This window comes from Dipodomys spectabilis, unplaced genomic scaffold, assembly GCF_019054845.1.
Source record: "Dipodomys spectabilis isolate Male_0828 unplaced genomic scaffold, ASM1905484v1 ptg000234l, whole genome shotgun sequence".
Lineage (NCBI taxonomy): Eukaryota > Metazoa > Chordata > Mammalia > Rodentia > Heteromyidae > Dipodomys > Dipodomys spectabilis.
The window spans coordinates 6,152,021-6,169,485 of NW_024870911.1; the positions used below are offsets into that span (position 1 = coordinate 6,152,021).

At 34.1% G+C, this 17,465-nt stretch overlaps 1 protein-coding gene across 1 annotated transcript in view; it reads right to left on the reverse strand.

Moving 5' to 3' along the window:
* Trhde (thyrotropin releasing hormone degrading enzyme) overlaps positions 1 to 17,465 on the reverse strand; it is a 388,269-nt gene that overhangs the window by 3,003 nt on the left and 367,801 nt on the right. The window contains exons 16-18 of the mRNA XM_042698986.1: positions 5,432 to 5,599; positions 4,510 to 4,650; positions 2,939 to 3,020 (exon numbers count right to left, since the gene is read on the reverse strand). Of these exons, the coding sequence (XP_042554920.1) occupies positions 2,939 to 3,020; positions 4,510 to 4,650; positions 5,432 to 5,599 (391 nt within the window). The remainder of the gene's footprint in view (positions 1 to 2,938; positions 3,021 to 4,509; positions 4,651 to 5,431; positions 5,600 to 17,465) is intronic.

The following is a 17,465-nucleotide window of genomic DNA, read 5'->3' on the forward strand; positions in this document are numbered from 1 at the left end:
AATTTTGTAAATTTATCTACTGAAAAGAGTCAGCATTTTTTAAAAGAGGCTCTTCTTTCAGAGTACTCAAACTTCATTATAAAATAGTATCTTAGAGAAAATTGTAAAAACATAGTATAATGTTAATAACTATAGAACAAATATAATTAATTACTGTCTTGCTCTGAGGTCCATGTCTTCCAAAACTGATTTACACCTGATAAGAAAAATGTCACAGGAAAGCAAACAGGATAGCTGGGATGCAGGAAGGAGAAACAGATGAGAGGTTTGTTTAGTGAACATTAGAGTGGGAAAATGGCATGTGCCTCTGAAGTTCCTTGAGGTTGTGCCTCCATTAGCTTAAAATTATGGAAATGATGGATTCCACCCATTGAGAAGGGGTGTTGTGTAAATGGCTACAGTCACATACTTAAGGGAGAAATCCAAGTTTCAGTACTAGGATGTAGTTTGGGGGACACAATACCAGAACAACATAATCATTTTTACTTAATACCCCTAAAGATAATAAGGATCATTGCAATATCAAATGAATTTTCAGAATTTATAAAGATGCTTCTTTGAGTTATGAATCTTCAGAAATAAGAACGTACTGCACCCTTGGGAATACATGGTTTATTATCATTATTTTTAACATAGCTCAGAGGCAATGGGAGAATAGGTCTAGACCTGCATCGTCATTGCTACTTACGAAAAGGATTACTGACAATGCAAATTAACCCCCAACATCTGAAAAAATAGTGTTCCCTAGTCTTGTAGCCAAGGGTAAGTTGATAAAAGCATAAGACAGCCTCAGGCAGAAGCAGTTAAAACTAGAAGTCAGAGCAAGTAACTCCAGCGAAGGATTCATCACTCAATCCACTGAGAGCTGCATTGTGAAGTTAGCTGCTTTGAAGATAATAGAATGAAAGCCACAGTTTAGTTTCAGGTTTGAAAATACATCTTTCATACTAGGGGCACCTTGGCACATCAAACATGGTAATTAAATCCAGTCTATAATTAAATATATAAGTGAAACATGTAAAACTTAATGGTCAATGTGTGATAAAAAATCAATTAAATGTCCATGTAAATGAAATTTTCTCATGGTCCTGGTATGCTCTAATCCAGGAAAATATGAAAAAGGAAATGAACAATAAAAAGAAAGAAACAGGAGAAGGAACAGAAAAAAGAAAGAGAAAGGAGATATAGAGGAGGAGGAGGATGGAAAAGGGAGGGAAAGGTAGGGAGGAGAAAAGTAGATTTCTGTTTCTCTGCTCACTTGAATTCAGGAACAGGTTATGACTAAATGAATCTTTCATTCCCCGATTATTGAGTATAAAATCATAACATTACAACTACTTAATTTAAATACAGAAAAAAATGGAATCAAACGTTAATTTAATTGCTTTTGCTTTCTATTTCTCATGGATGTGAAAAAGTCCTTTTCATTTAGCTTCTTCTATATTAAGAAAAAGTTAAAAAAAAAAAAAAGGGTTCTGAGATTTCAAAGCTAAATCCTTCAAGGCTGGCAGCACACATAGCAGGGATAAAAACTGAATTTGAAATCATTACAATCAGAACCTTAGCTTAACTCAGCTGCCAGTGTGACAGGATCCAAGTTAGTGCATGGGATGAACTCAGACAACTGGATGGTAGTACGAGATATTAAGAAGGTGCCAGGGTTAATGTTTGAAAGGATGCTGTTCTGTACATTATCTCTGGGACATAGAAAGAGGTATCCCACAAGTGAAATCTGAGAATTAGGATTCTCAGTGCCAAATAGCAGCTATATGTCGTTATAATGAAGAATAGCAGAGAACAAGGTAATAGGTGCTTGAAGCTCATTTTTTTAATTGTCTTTAAGTAGTTGTACAAAGGAGTTGCAATTGAATAGTTTATTGGTGCAATCCATTTTGATCAATGGCATCCCTTCCATATTTCTTCCCATCTATTCCAACCCCATCCATCTCCTCAAATTATTTGACTCTGTTTCTTACATATGTAAATTGAGTATTATGACTGTATTTGTCCACCTTTCCTCTCTCAACTTGTCTGGCTCTACACCTTAATCACCACTCCCTAACTGAGATAATCAATTAAAAGGATCATTATTTGGTTCCATTTTCCAGCTTTAACTGTCCCCATACCACATTCGTTTCTAATAAATTTCTGAGTTAATTAGGAAAATATTCATTTGGCTTATATTTCCACCGAAATAAACAAGGAAAATTAAGTTAGATACCCTACAGTCTACACCCCAGTCCATTAAAAAAAATCAAGTGTGTTTTCATTAATACAATGCATTTGTGACTGAGACAAACACATTAATTTAAATAAACTATGAATGCTTATAGGGATATCCCAATAGGTTTCTCTGCATACATTCTATTTAACTGTCTATATAGTATTTAGTAGGCAGTTATTATGTTTCTGTTGTTCTGTAGGGCTGACCGCAAAGCAGAGACTCATGCTTGGCACCATAAAGCCAACTTCAGTTATCTTTCTAAAAAATGAACCATTGATATGATTATTGACTAAGGGATTCTATACTGGCTATATCAAATGATCACAGAATAGCTTTGTGAATAGATCTAAGATGTCTGGAGTGGATTTTTGATTCTCCACTTTTGGAAGTCATTGCATTCACACTTTCTCATCAGTCAGTATTTAATAGATTAAAAATACTTTTGCAAAACAAAACAAAAAATAATGATTTCCAAAATGTCTTTGGCATAGATGTGTGTCTGTGTGTCAAAATAAGAGCATGAAGTTGATAGAAAGAAGTGGTTGAAGTTAATCTATAATTTCTTGTTTATAAAAGTATTATAAAAATGTATTTACCTCATTAAATTTACCTTCACTATTGAGAAACTGTGTAACTCCATGAAATTGATAGAAAGAAATGGTTGAAGTTAATCTGCAATTTCTTTTTTTATAAAAGTATTACAACTTTATTTACCTCTTTAAGTTCTCCTTCAGTATTGAGAAATTCTGTAACTCCACTGATAAGTTTAGAATTCATAAATAATGCTTCTCCATACCTCAAAAGATAAAAAATTAGTGTCAATACATTTAGTCATTTAGAAAAATTACTATAAGATTTTTTAGGGTCTCTCCCAAGAAGTTCATTTGAGCATAGCTGTGAGAGATTAGATCTCTGAACATTCTAGATTTATGTAGAGAGTAAAAGAAGAACAATGAAGTATGTGCATCCATGGTATATGAGCAGATTCCACCTGATTTAATCCATTGCATTCTGATGAAATTTAAATTGTAGCCAAATTTTCCAAAGGTGGGGATTCTAAAATTAGATTTAGGAATTACTGTTCTATATCTGGACCCTAGCTTGAGAAAAAAATATAAAACTTGCAATTTTCAAACTCTAAAACATCTAAAAGAGGAGTGAATACAAAGTTAACATATGTATGTCACAGATTCTGTGGTTTATTTATCTATGTTAATAGACATTGGTATTTTATTTCATTCTTAGTAACTGAATTAAATTTCTCAGAAAATATTCCCCAATATATTAGAATATTTTTCATGTGGGTACTAAAATTAAACATAGTTTGTTTATTTGTATTTCATAAGTCTCATATATTACATCATAATTTACACAAGTTATGACATAAGGGAAAGAAAGTAAATCAGAAAGAGTTCTCATTTTATCTCTGTATCGGCTGTGCTAAAGGAAATCCTGACAAGTTATCATACTCTTAGAACCAAGAGAAGTACAATAAGAATATATTTTGAGGATGTCCAGTCATCATTACAAGAGGTTATCCAATGCTCTCCTGATTTATAGGAACTGTAGTAATTTAGATTCTAGAGAGCTTAGTTTTGTAAGTTCCATAAATTCTGAGGTCAAACTAAATGACTGACATGGTTTATTGTCACTCTATGATTGAACTATTATACTGAAAAAAGCTGACTTAATAAAAGCAAACACAGAGGCATTCAATAACAATTTAAATGACCTTTTGGTAATCAGTCTGTTTTTAGAGAAGTACACGATTATCCAGGAAAGAAAATAACTCTTTCAATATAGGAGGGTCAATTGTTTTTGCTTATACTGTCATGGTTTTATTTGAGTGTTTTTATAACATTTATACTTAACAAGACTTCACAGCACTTGTACAGAAGTAATTAAATTTTCTTGCTATATCATTTATATGTGATTAATAAATCATTTCTCCATGACAGGTATAGGACATAGGAATTTAATAATAATCAAATGGCTTTAGCTTTTGGGCAGTTTGATAAATCCACCCCCAAAGTTGCTTCTAAACCTTTTGCACTCTCCATACTTCTAGGTATAATTAATTATACTCATCAATCTTTTGCAAATGAGTCAGGTTATAGAACTGTGAAAATAATTATGACTTTCAAAGACTGGCACCACCGCCATTGGATGACTGTGCTAAAATGTAGTTCTGATATTTGGATCTTAGCTCTGACAACGTGGGTCTCCTTCGTACATCAGCTCTTATTTACTCACTGGAGTAGGAATGACTGTTTTTCTATTTCTACCTGGTATTAAGTATCTTCCATTTATCTCTGAAGAACTTCCAGGCGAGGTCTCGACCATGTGGATTTCGGGCTACATGGATTATGACATCAATGGCATCCTGATCCAATACCACTTCAGAATTCAGCGAGAGATTGAGAAGCCTATAATAAATGAATTTGGGGAGAATGTTTCTTTTTATACCTTAAATATGTTTATAACCTTACTAAAATTACACCTCATTGTTATAATTATCAAGAGTTCAATTTAAAAAGTCTCTGATACACATTAATTACTAGAACAATTTCTGCTCATAAAATGGGAACACACAACTCATAGTGCTGAAATACAGACTTTAAACTCTAAATGTATCGATGATGGGTAAATTGCAAATCTGATTAATAACAGCAACCGTCCCTTAAATTCTTCACAGTGTTTTCTGTTGCTGTTTGTTTGTTTGGTTGTTTTTGGTCTTGGGGCTTGAACTCAAGGTTCAGTAACTGTCCTTGAACTTTCTCTTTCAAGGCTACTGCTTTATCACTTGTGCCACAGTGCCACTTCCTGTTTTCTGGTGATTAGTAGGAAATAAGAGTCTCATGTCCTCTCCTGCCTGGGCTGGCTTCTACCAGCAATCCTCAGATCTCAGCCTTCTGAGTAGTTAGGATTATAGGCTTGAGCCATGGGTACCCAGCCACAGTGGTTCTTTTTTATCATGAGATATTTTCATAGTCATGTATATTAACTTTATAAAGTCACTAATGGTAAAGATAATCTCTGAAGTCAAAAGGCATCCATCAGGCCAGCTTGCCATTTTTAGTGAAATATTTCCTCATATAGTTTACAGTGCTTACTCTATATTCAAGGGAATAAAAGCAACTTCAGAGCAGATTGATGAGCAGGGAACACCTGCATTACAAAAAATATACCACAAATTAATGAACTCACCTATTCAATAAATTCCTGTCGTCACTGCAGGTTAAGGCCTCAAGCAAGATCTTCTTTTCAGAAACCGTGGTGGTGGAGTGAAACTTCATCCATATGAACTCCCAAACGTCCTCATCCAGCAACGACACACCCGTACAGTAGACAATGTCTCTGACATTTAGTGGGATTCTAAAGAAGCAACATATGGGGTTTTCTGTTTATTTAAAGCCTCTGAGCAGTGGAAATGAAGACACATACTGCTTTGCTAACATCGGGTCTTTCAAACAATGATTTGTTCATTAAATTTTACCTGTAAGGGAGGTATAATACTATATTGTAATAATATTCAAATGTATTAACAACTGGATGAATAAAAGTCTTTTATTCAAAAGAAGTTTGGAAAACAATTTTTCCACCCTTTGAAGCACATTTAAACAAAACTAATGACAAAACCTTCAAAGAGAGAATAAAAGACTGGTGCATTGTGTTTTCAATAACATCACTAGATGTATTATCTACAGTTTTTCTATGATAATTGGTAGATTCAAGAATGACATATAAGAGAAACAGTTGGATGAGGACTAATACTTTGCATAAAACAAAGTCCCTTTCTTTAAAGTTTTAAACAATTTTTTGGAAGTATATGGTCTTAACTCAAGATTTCATGTTTGCTAGATTGAACTCTACCACTTGAGTTACATACATTCTTTTTTGGTTTAGTTGTTTTTTTTTGCACGGAATAATTATAATATTTTTATTCCCCTATTTACACTTTTGCACAGCAGGGATTAGTGGCTGATTCATCTCAGCTTGTTTGCTGAGACTGGGTCTTTTTTTCTGCTCCTGGGATAACCTCCAACTATGATTCTCTTAATCTCTGCCTCCTCAAGTAACTGGGCTATAGGCATTAGCTACTTTGAAACAGTCCTGTAAAAACTTTTTCTCTCATACAACTCTTCAAATGTTGGAAACCAAAATGTTATAAAAATAGATACTAAGTAGAAAATAAAATAAAAGTAGCAAATTATAATTTTCCCTGGGTTTATAAAAATGCCTGTTAAAATGCATTAAAATTGACTAAGCAATTGATAAATTATAAATTTTCACTATGAATTCACCATAGTCAATTTTACCATAGTATCTTTTGCTAAATATTATTCCTTTGACCTCTACTATACACACCAGATTTACTGATTTTTAGGATATTTCTTGTATAAACATTGAACATAAAATGTGACTTAAATGCATTTCTGCCGTTTTGTGATATTAAGTAATCTATTATAAATTTTCTCATTTACAATGTTAATGTTGCTGATTACATTATCTTCTTCAGCAAACGGGAAGAAATAATGCTTCCTAATTACTTAAACCTTTATGGTTAACTCTGCTTAAAGGACTATCTGGAAAACAAGTACAGGACTACAAGCAGGATATTGTACATACATGTAGAATAATAAGAGCTGTCATACAAAATTTAGGGCTCCACAAAATGGCTATACCTATATTCTTTGGGGGTCTTATTTTTCTCTGGAAAAAACTATTTTCATAATGGTTATTTTGCTAATGGAGACTCTGTTTTTATGGTATTAGAAGAGTGGGATTTTGTTTATTTTCTTTGGTTTGTCTTGAAAGAAACAAAAAGAGTACAGATAGAGAATAATCCATCATAGGGTTCTTCTCCATTTCAATCAAACCCCACCCCTGCCCCATAACAGAACTTAACAAGAATTTGTCCCAATGGTTGTTGGAAAATTTTCCTTCCTTATGTTTATGGTCAACTTGTCACAGGCTATCCTTGAATTCACTAGGGGAAACATTGTCACTGCATTTTAAAGTAGTCATTCCTAGTAGACACAATATAAGATCATAGATTAACCACAGTAAGTAAGGTTTGATAGCCAATCTTTTTCTAAATCAACAGCTATAAACGAGGTTGACCTTCCCCCACCACCGCAAATATTATAAGATAAAGAGTACAATACTGTATGAATCAAAGGTTTTCCCTCTTCATAGGTAGATGGGATTTTTTTTATCTGCTTACTCCATACTTAGCAAAGGGATAATCTATAGGTCGAGTTCAAGTTATCTCTACTGTCTGACAGGCAGATAGACTGTACCAAGCCTCATAAAGATCTGGAGGAAACAAGATAAAAGTTATCCATCTAAGAAGATTCCTGTGAACGGTTGATCTGCTGTATTCATGAATCAACCTTTCCTCCCTAAGAGGCAATAACACTTAGGGAGTATTATTCTCATGATGTGATACTATAACATGGGTAGAAAGTCTAATGAATGTGCATTCCAAATCTTCAAGTGGCTTTTTTCTTTTCCATTTTTTATTGTAAAGGTGATATACAGAGGAATTAGAGTTACACAAGTCAGGTAATGAGTACATTTCTTTTTGAACAGCATCACCTCCTCCCTCATTTTCACCCAGTTTTTCCCCTCCAGACTCTCCTTCCCCACAAGTGGTAGAGTTCATTTTCAGCATAGTGTCTCATGAGAATCACTGCTGCATTCGTTATTTTACACTTGCCAATGGTATAGTAATACAAATGCTTCATGAATCAGATGCTATGACAAATTCTTGACAAATAGTGTATTTATAGAGAGAAAGTGGCTCTACAGTTTCTTGCTCTGCAAGCTTGATGACATCATTCCTATGTGAGTATATTCTTTAAGAGAGTACCATTACCATGCCTCAGAGCTCACTAATGAACTGACTACCAATGCCAATGCATCTAGCATATGCTTCTCTGAGATTTGAACTGGCCACAGATATAATTTCTTTTTTAAATAACCATTTAAGTAGGTCACCAGTGGCTCATGCCTGTAATCATAGCTACTCAGGAGGCTGAGATCTGAGACTGAATAGAAAAATCTGTGAAAATCTTATCTCCAATTAATCACAGAAAAGATTAAACTGATAGAGCACTGTCATTGCACAAAAAATGCTTAGGGACAGCATCCAAGCCCAGAGTTCAACTCTTGGAATAGCAGAAAATGAATAAATAAAATATCCAGCTAAGCCAGAATTTAGTAACATCTTTGAGAGATGTTTCGTGTTGATGGGAATGGATTTCCAATAAATATTCATTGTGCTCATCAACACTGAATTGATGCTTGCTCAAACACAACCTCTTTGTAACTGAAAAGACAAGGGTTAGCTGTATATGGAAAGAGCTTCTATATGTCAAGCTAGTCACACAGAACAGTAAGAAGATATCTTGAAAGGATATCCAGCAATAATGGTTCAGTGAAATGACAAACACCCTGAAGAAATCTAATAAATGTGTCCTGGACAAGTTCTTGTGGGCAAAGTTGCTTGGAATAGAAAAAGAATGTTCATCTGTCCTTACAGTTACAAATCGAGAGAATGCATGATTTGGGTGTGTTTTGCAAAAACTACAAGTCAGGTTTTAGTGTTGTCAGTAGTCACTCATTTGTTCATGACACTGGATTAATATAAAAATAAGTTATTCACACATATAAGCTGAACTTATTGTTGGTTCACTGAAAAGGAATCTTCATTTTCAAGCACAAATCCCACAAATCTTAGGGGAAAATGGCTCAATTAGCAGATACAGTGATATATAATTGCATAGGTTCATGTGGCTCCTTGGGGAACTCAGACAGAACTGATTAGCCCAAGAAGGCTGTGCTTTTTCTAGTATCTCTTCCCATCCCATCAATTCTTCATCTTCTTTACCCAACCACTAGATAAAGAATCAATGTACAGATCACGGGATCACTTTTACTCATCACTGAAAATAAAACAAGATTGGTAAGCACTGCATTTGCCAAGAGCCCTCAATTCCCAATGCCTTCCATTGTTAATGAAACTCCCCTTTTGCTGCTAAATTTGTAAAGATGTTCTAATAACATTTTAGTAAAAGGATTGCTCTGGGGACAGCTTAAGATCTCTGTGTATAAACCAAAGTCATTAGGAACAAATGAAAAAGCTCATTTGTTTGTAAAGCATGAGCTAAGAAACTCACAGAACCCATAGTTATGAATGGTAGGAATGACTCCTAGGAGACACTGGCTATCAGGAATACAGGGGGAGAGGGGCCCTTCCAAATGAACATGAAAATTTGTTTATGAAGATGTGACTATCCCCATGGTCATTTCTTCTTAACTACTGCATCAGAAGTAAATCTTTTAATGGAATTTTTTTTTAAACTGGGAAGGAAAGCTGTGCTTGTTTTTCTGTAGGTATGGTATTTATGCCTGGACAGAGAGCCAATCACTCCTACTGACTTTCAGAAGGAGAGGGGTAATGCTTAGGCAGAAAGAAGTGCCTTGATCTTTCTTAGGGTAGTGACATCGCAGAAAACATTACCTCTCGTACTTTGAGTTTTATTCCATCCCCATTTGAAGTAGGATGTGTAAGAGTTCCCTGGTATGGTAATAGCTTTCAAAACAGAAGTTCAGGATCCTCACTAAGAAATACTTGATTGTGGTAATTCAGTGATGTATTTAAACATTATTGTCTTGTGAGAAGCAAGAGGCTGAAAACAAAATGATCTGGAAGTGTATGTGTGAAAATGAATTAGGTAGAAAGATAAAGACATGCATCTTTTCAGGAATTCTTTTGTTTGTTTTTCCGTCTTAGTTGGGATTGCAGTTACAAAGTGCCACTGGCAAGCTTATGAATCATAGAAATTTCTTTCAGAGAATCCTGATGGTTGAAGTCTGTGACTGGGGAACCAGAAGGTCAGACTGTAATGAGGGCTCTCTTCAGGGCCAAAGAGCAATGACCTATCAGTTTTGTCTTTAAATGGCAGAAAGATGGTTTGTTTTATGTCACTTTTACAAATAAGATTATGAATGTGATTTCAGAGGGCTCCGCTCTCATGATACGTAATACCATCTACGTATGTAATACCAGCTACGTAAAACCATCAGATCAGGGAGAAGGATTTCAGCATATGAATTTTGAAAGGATAAATCTTCAATCCACAACCATGATAGAATGAGCTGCATCATAGTTAAGTTGACACTTCCACGAATGGATAAAACTAGTGAAGTAGGTTAATGAAGACAAATAAGAAACTTAAGGGTTAAGCAAATTTTACTATTATTTTTGGAAATAAGATATAGTATGATTTCATTTGCAAAATAAGATTGTTACATTTTGAATGAAATACCCAAGCATCTAAAATATTTATTATAAATGCAGACATGATCCTGATGATACAGTTAAAAATATCTTGGGACAAAAAACAATACTTGCTGAAGAAAAAAATTTCAATATACATTTTGATATTGAATCAAATGATGGGTCACTTTCTAAGCAGGATTTCAGCTAAACTAACTTTACCAGTATATGCTTCTATGTCTGGGCAGACAAGGTCAATGCTGTAGGCTTCATTTTTCATCGTAATTAGACACAGCTACAGTACATGAGTTCTACAGTTTCTTCTTCTCTGTTAGTACAAGATTCTTTTCATTAGTGATTGTATTAACATTAAAATGTAGATTTAATTATTTTCAAAGACAATAAAAAACATTGTTCAAACAGTAGTCATTTTAAGAGCCTCTTCCTTTCAGTAGCACTATGCATGCCACGGATAAGTGGAAATTAACATTTAATTAATTTTAATAATGCACAATTAATTCATTCATTTGAAAGATCATTTGCCTACTTTAAAACTTAAGAGCTTGGTGGAAGTTTTCTTGCCAACACTCTGAGTCTTGTTCAACCTTAAAAATATTTGCATTCTTTCTCTTCCAGGACTCTCAAATGTGAAACTGTGTATAGCAAATCTGACCTTGTTCACAGTGTCCTCTACCCATCATTCTCTAACTCAGTTTTCCACTTCTAAAGACACCATCTTAAATGAAACCTGAAGCTACCTACAAGGAATCTGTGACTTTGAACCTAAGGGATAATTTACTCACCTGAAAAATGGAGATAATAATTCTCCTTAGCACTATAATAATGATTAGAAGAAGGTAATCTTCACCCAGAGCTTGGCATACAACCTGGTGAATATTAAAGGGTCAGCATGGGCTTTATCTATGTGTACATGTTTATGCACAATCCAGTAATGAGAACCTGGGAAATTGTCACAAGATGAGGCCAGGTCACTTTTCCCCCTTATTACTCTTAATACTCTTATTATTAGTATTAGTAGCAATGCAAATTCCTATCTTTCCTAAATGAGCAATAAGTATTTTTAAGCAGCAATGAAAAAAAATTTAAACAACCTAATCAAATTAAATAATTTACTTAAGTATGTGCCTAACAGTATGTCTCAAGTAAAATGAATTAAAAGGAAACATCATTTTATAATATGCCCTAAATTTCCTGAAATATAACCCCGTGGGTTTTACAGGGTATCATTTTGGGCAGCCAGATAGAATTTTGTCTCTGGGGGGTCTCTACAATGCTCCCAGCAAGAATGGACAGTACTATATGTAATCTGCAGCTAGTGACAGAACAGCAATGCAATGCCATCACTGAGCATCGTGCCGATCATAGCCAGGATATCTCTAATTCCAGGGGTTTCTCTCACTTGTACAAAGCATTAGCTCACTCCCACTGGCTTTTCTTTGTAACACAAAGAATACTAACACCAATGAAGAAAGGAAAAGGGAGTTTAAAAAGAAGAGGGTTGAAGAAACCTGGTGCTGAAGAGAACAAATATATTTAAAACTTGCTGATCTGAAATAATGTTCACTATTTCTTGAGATTGTAATTTTCCACATTTCGAAGTGGTATGGGTTGTTCTTTCCATATAAAAATAAAAAGAATTGCTGCTGGTATGTGTGGGGAGGAATTAACTCTTCACATCCTGAGTACATCAAAAGATGGTGTTTTAAAAATGATTTCTTTTTAAAGGGGCTTTTAAAGTGGATTTACTTTGAAAGAGACATTCACTGTACATTGATAAGATACATATGAAATTACTTGCCAATATCTAAGGCATGTATAAGAAGAAGGCATTACGTCCACCAAGTGCACAACTTAGGGAGAGGGTAATAAGGGCTAACTACCTGCACAGATGATTACTTTATAAAATGTAATTGGAAAAGCTCAACAACATGAAGTTGACCTAGACAACATTTAAAAAGAAAACACAGGGGAGAAAAGGGACAAAGACAGAAGGCACACCAGTGAGAGATTCACAAAGAAGCTCAAACACACTGAAAAGGAAAACAAAGACAGGGAAGATTAAATGGAAAAGGAAAGGAAATAATAAAAAAAAAAAAGTGATGCTATTTCTGAGAATTTTTCTTTGGTGTGGAATGTAAAGCTACAGAAAAGCTTAGAAAAAATATATTTAATATTTCACACCTTAGAATCATTATGCCCTTCTTGCAAATTCTTCCATAATCAATTACACTCATGAGGGTTCCAAAAATGTTTTATAACTAAAGCAAAAAAATAAAAAGACTTCTATGAGGATGCACTCTAATGCAATGAGCAGCAGGCTGCTAATATAAATAGCAGTAAACACATAACTTACTGAAAACTTGAGAAGTATACCATTGTAGAAGAAGTTGCAAAATGGCATAAATTCCCTTATTTATAGATGCCCATGTTTCAAAAAGGAAAACAAGGCAAATTGTTTTCTGATTATCATCCACCAATTATCTATGGACTTGCAACTTGTGCTCGATCTTCACTGAATATGTCATTTCTTCGCCACTCAGTTCTAGTTAGGGCCAATAAATCTAAACACTTGCTGTAATATGAAGTCAACATATATTTTTAAAATAACGATGCTGTCTGGATCACCATAATTAGGAATCAGGAGTTTAGCTTAACTACTTAGATTCAAGATAAATGACAGAAATGACACATCAGTCACCATAGCAAATATATGAGCACTCGCTATTCAAATCATGAGCCAGGTCTGTGGATTTACAAAAAAAAAAAAAAAGTCCATTGGATTATATTGAGCTTTACCTCCACAAAAAGCATTTATTTCTGAGAAATAATTTATAGCAATAGTCATCACCTTTCTGTAATCTCTATGCAAGGGTAGAAAAAAATTACACAGATTTATTGTAGCCATCCAAGTGAGACCTGTATAAATGTAAGGGTTGAATGCAAACACATCTACCCTCGTCACTAATGCCCTATTAAGGTCACTGAGATCAACGAGGCTGAGTCTACAGCCTGGGTAGAATTATCATAATTTAATATTTTTGGCATAACTGCTACACTGTCAGAAGAAGGGGATGAGTAATGCATTTTTCTCACTTGAAAGGTCACCAATCAAGAATAGATTTTCTTTTGGACAAAACAAATGTGGCTGTTTATTTGTGTGTATATATGTATATGCATATTGCTCAGAATTTAATCTCAGATTCTCATAGTTTTAAGTGATAAACTTTAGTACATAAAACATGCTGTTCTATATTTTTTAAATATTCTTATGCATATAAAATTTGAGATGATCTGTAGCCTCAATAGATTCTGTTATCCTTCATGTGCAAAAGCAGTGAACTGCATGGTAAATATCATAGATGGGTGTGTTTTACAAAATAAGGACTAACGTAATCAAATTTAATAAGGGATACGCACTTATAATTGGCTAGGAAAGATAGTCCTGTTACATGAATTAATGGAATTATTGGAAACAAAGCCATCTTGATTCTGAGGAAAAAAAGGAGAATGATATGGGTAGATGAAAAAGTTATAAATTAGGCAAAAAGGTACATATGCATATGTATATATATATATGAACACATGATTACTTACAGAATTGCATGTGTCTGAAACAATTAGAAAATACCATGTACAATGAGTACCTGCATTCTATATTCTATAAAATAAATGAAGTTTATTTATTTACTTTCATTTAATTTTTCTTTGGTGGGGACAGTACTGGGCTTTGATCTCAGGATTTCAAGCTTTTTCTGTCACTTAATCCTCATCTCCAGTCCTTGGTGCTCTTATTACTTTTGAGATAGGGCCACACTTTCCGTTCTTGTTAGCCTAGACTAAGATCTTCCTATTTATACTTCCCACCATAGTTGAATGATAAGCATATGTCACCACAACTGGTGCTTTCTGTTGTGATGGAGGTCCGAGGAATTATTTTTTCTAGGCTGACCTTGCACCATTGTCTCCCAATCTCAGTCTCCCAACTTGTGATGATTACAATTGTAGGCCATCAGGCCTGGGAGGAAAACTTACTGACACATGAAAATTACATCAAAATCTTTTATATTTTTCCATTTGATTTAATTATAAAAGGAAATTCTAGGGATTAGAAATAAAAAATGGAGAAATAAGCTGTAAATGCTTAGAAGTTAATGGATACGAAAATCAAATACAAAGATTTTGTCGTTCCTAATCTTTAACCTTATTCTGTCTTTACACTGTGGGTCACTCTTATGTCTTTTCCTATAATTAAATTTAAACAAATCATATTATGATAGATGATGATTACAACTTATGGAGTAACAGATATGTATTTTTTGTTAAGGCTATTTCAAGTTAATTAAAGTTAAAAGTTGAATTTTGAATAGTTCCATGATATTTTACAAAAAAAATTTACAGAATACTTAATATAAGCCAAGTTTTTAATAAGACAGTAAAATAGTAATGTGTATTTTATTCCTAATGCTGTCACAGAAAAATATGAGAAATGTGGTGGCTTAAAACAGAAATTTATTCTCTCACAGGCCTGATGGCAAGTGTCTGAAATTAAGCATCTTTAGTACCTTCTGAGCTTCTGAGGAACCACCTTTCCAATGCCTCTCTCCTGTCCTCCTGGCTACAGATCCTCAATGTTTATTGATTGTAAATAATTCACTCCAATCTCCATCTCTATCCCCATAATGCTACATTTCTCTCTCCCAGAAGAATACTCATCATTGGATTTAGGAATCTTTTGTAATCCAAGATAATTTCATCTTGAAATCTTAATTCCAAATAAAATCACATTTACAAATAGGATTTAAAATTTGGAGCTATCCTTTGAGATAACTATGTAGACCAAAATGAGATATGCACAAGCTTCTAATTCTTCCATTATTGCATGAAACTAGAAGCCATTAGACTTTTAAACTTCAAACCTGCAGTCTTAGCTATCCACTCAGGAGACGTGGCACAAGCCTGTCATAAACAACCAAACCAAGTAACAGTACAATATACTGAGTTTAAACACTAGTACTGGCAAAAAAAAAAATGTAATAATGACAAAGCAACAGTAACATAAAAGTTCAACCTTCAGAAATTTTGATATGCACATAAAACATTTTAACTTCATAGATAATTTTGTCATAAATATCACAATGTGAATGAGTCCATTTTTTTTAAATTTGAGATAGAGTGAATTACATATACAGAAGCAGTTCTAGATCTTCATCAACAGAGGGGAAATTAAAAAGACAATGGTGATATGGTTGAAGGATGGTAATCACAATACTTAGCATTGCTGGAAAAATGTGGAGGAAATCTCTTTGTTACAGCTGTGGACAGGCATTGCAATTAACCTTACACTCCATGTATCTGAAATTGTCAGTAAAATGTGCTCATTCTGAACTAGAAATACATTTGGAAGTTACTTTTTTGTTTTTGGACCTTCAGCTATGTCTTAATAAATAAATATGATTAGTATTATTAGTTTAATCAGCATTCTTCTCTGAGTTGCCCACATAAATCTATGTTCACTTTGCAAGTGTCCTATAATAAACAGGCTGCTTAAACAAGGCTATCCTATAGCTAACCAATAGGCATAATTTTTGATAGATGACACTAAAATTCAATAATATTATGCCTGAAATCAGTATAATACTAGACTGGCCTAATAAGGAAATTACTATTGGCAGAAAAGAGTAAAAAGCAATTATTCTGGAAAACAAGGCAAATTAAATCACCACTTTTAAAATGCATACTTCTGTAAAAACTACAGAACCTTGGAAAAATATTATTGAGCAGTAAACATGGGTAGTAATATAACTAAAAAGTGAAAGGTCAGAAAAAAAGCCCAAAGTGTTAGAAAATGGAAAACACAGTGTATGATTACTTATGTATTTTAAATTAGAATTATTTCTGCATTTTCAGTTAGAATATAAAATTATTAATACATTTCAATTAAAACCTCAATGTTACTATAAGAAAATGAGTAGAAATATGTACTTAGGGCTAATAACATCTCTGTGATCCTAAAAAGTAAGTTATAAGTGCAATGTGATTTTTTTTTAGTCTCCTGATTCAGTCATTCAGGCAATTATTTATCCCTTGATAAACTGACCTAAGTTTGCATGTATTAAATTCTCAACAAAAGAAAACAAAAATTAAAGGAAAACATGTTTTTCAGTGTGGTTTCAGAGAAGCTTATGGAAAGGGAGATTTAAAAGTTCTATGTACAAGTATATTTTAGATATGAGACCCTTGTCCGTTGTATGGCTAGTAAAGATCTTCTCCCAGTCCGTGGGCTTTCTATTGATCTTGCTAGCTATGTCATTTGCCCTGCAGAAGCTCTGCAACCTTATACAATCCCATTTGTCCAGCCTTTCTTTGATTTGTTGTGTTTCCGGGTCTCTATTCAGAAAATTTCGGCCTGAGCCAAGGAGACCCAGGGTTTCTCCTATTCCATCCTGTAATGTTTTCAGAGTGTCTGCTTTGAGTTCAAGGTCTTTGATCCATTTGGAGTTGATTCTGGTGCAGGGTGATATATAACCCAACAACAAATCCTCAAAGAAACAACTGCCCAATAAGTAAGTGGGCGAAAGACTTAAAGAGAAGCTTCTCTGAAGAAGAAAGAAGGATGGCCAATAGACACATGAAGAAATGTTCAACATCCCTAGCCATAAAAGAAATGCAAATCAAAACAACATTGAGATATCACCTCACTCCAGTTAGAACAGCAAAAATCAAGAACTCTAACAACAACAGATGCTGGAGGGGATGTGGACAGAAAGGAACCTTACTTCATTGTTGGTGGGAATGTAAACTTGTTCAACCACTTTGGAAAGCAGTATGGAGGTTCCTCAAAAGACTCCACATAGAGCTCCCCAACGACCCAGCAATCCCACTTTTGGGCATTTACCCAAATGATCACAAACAAGGCCACACTAAAGCTACCAG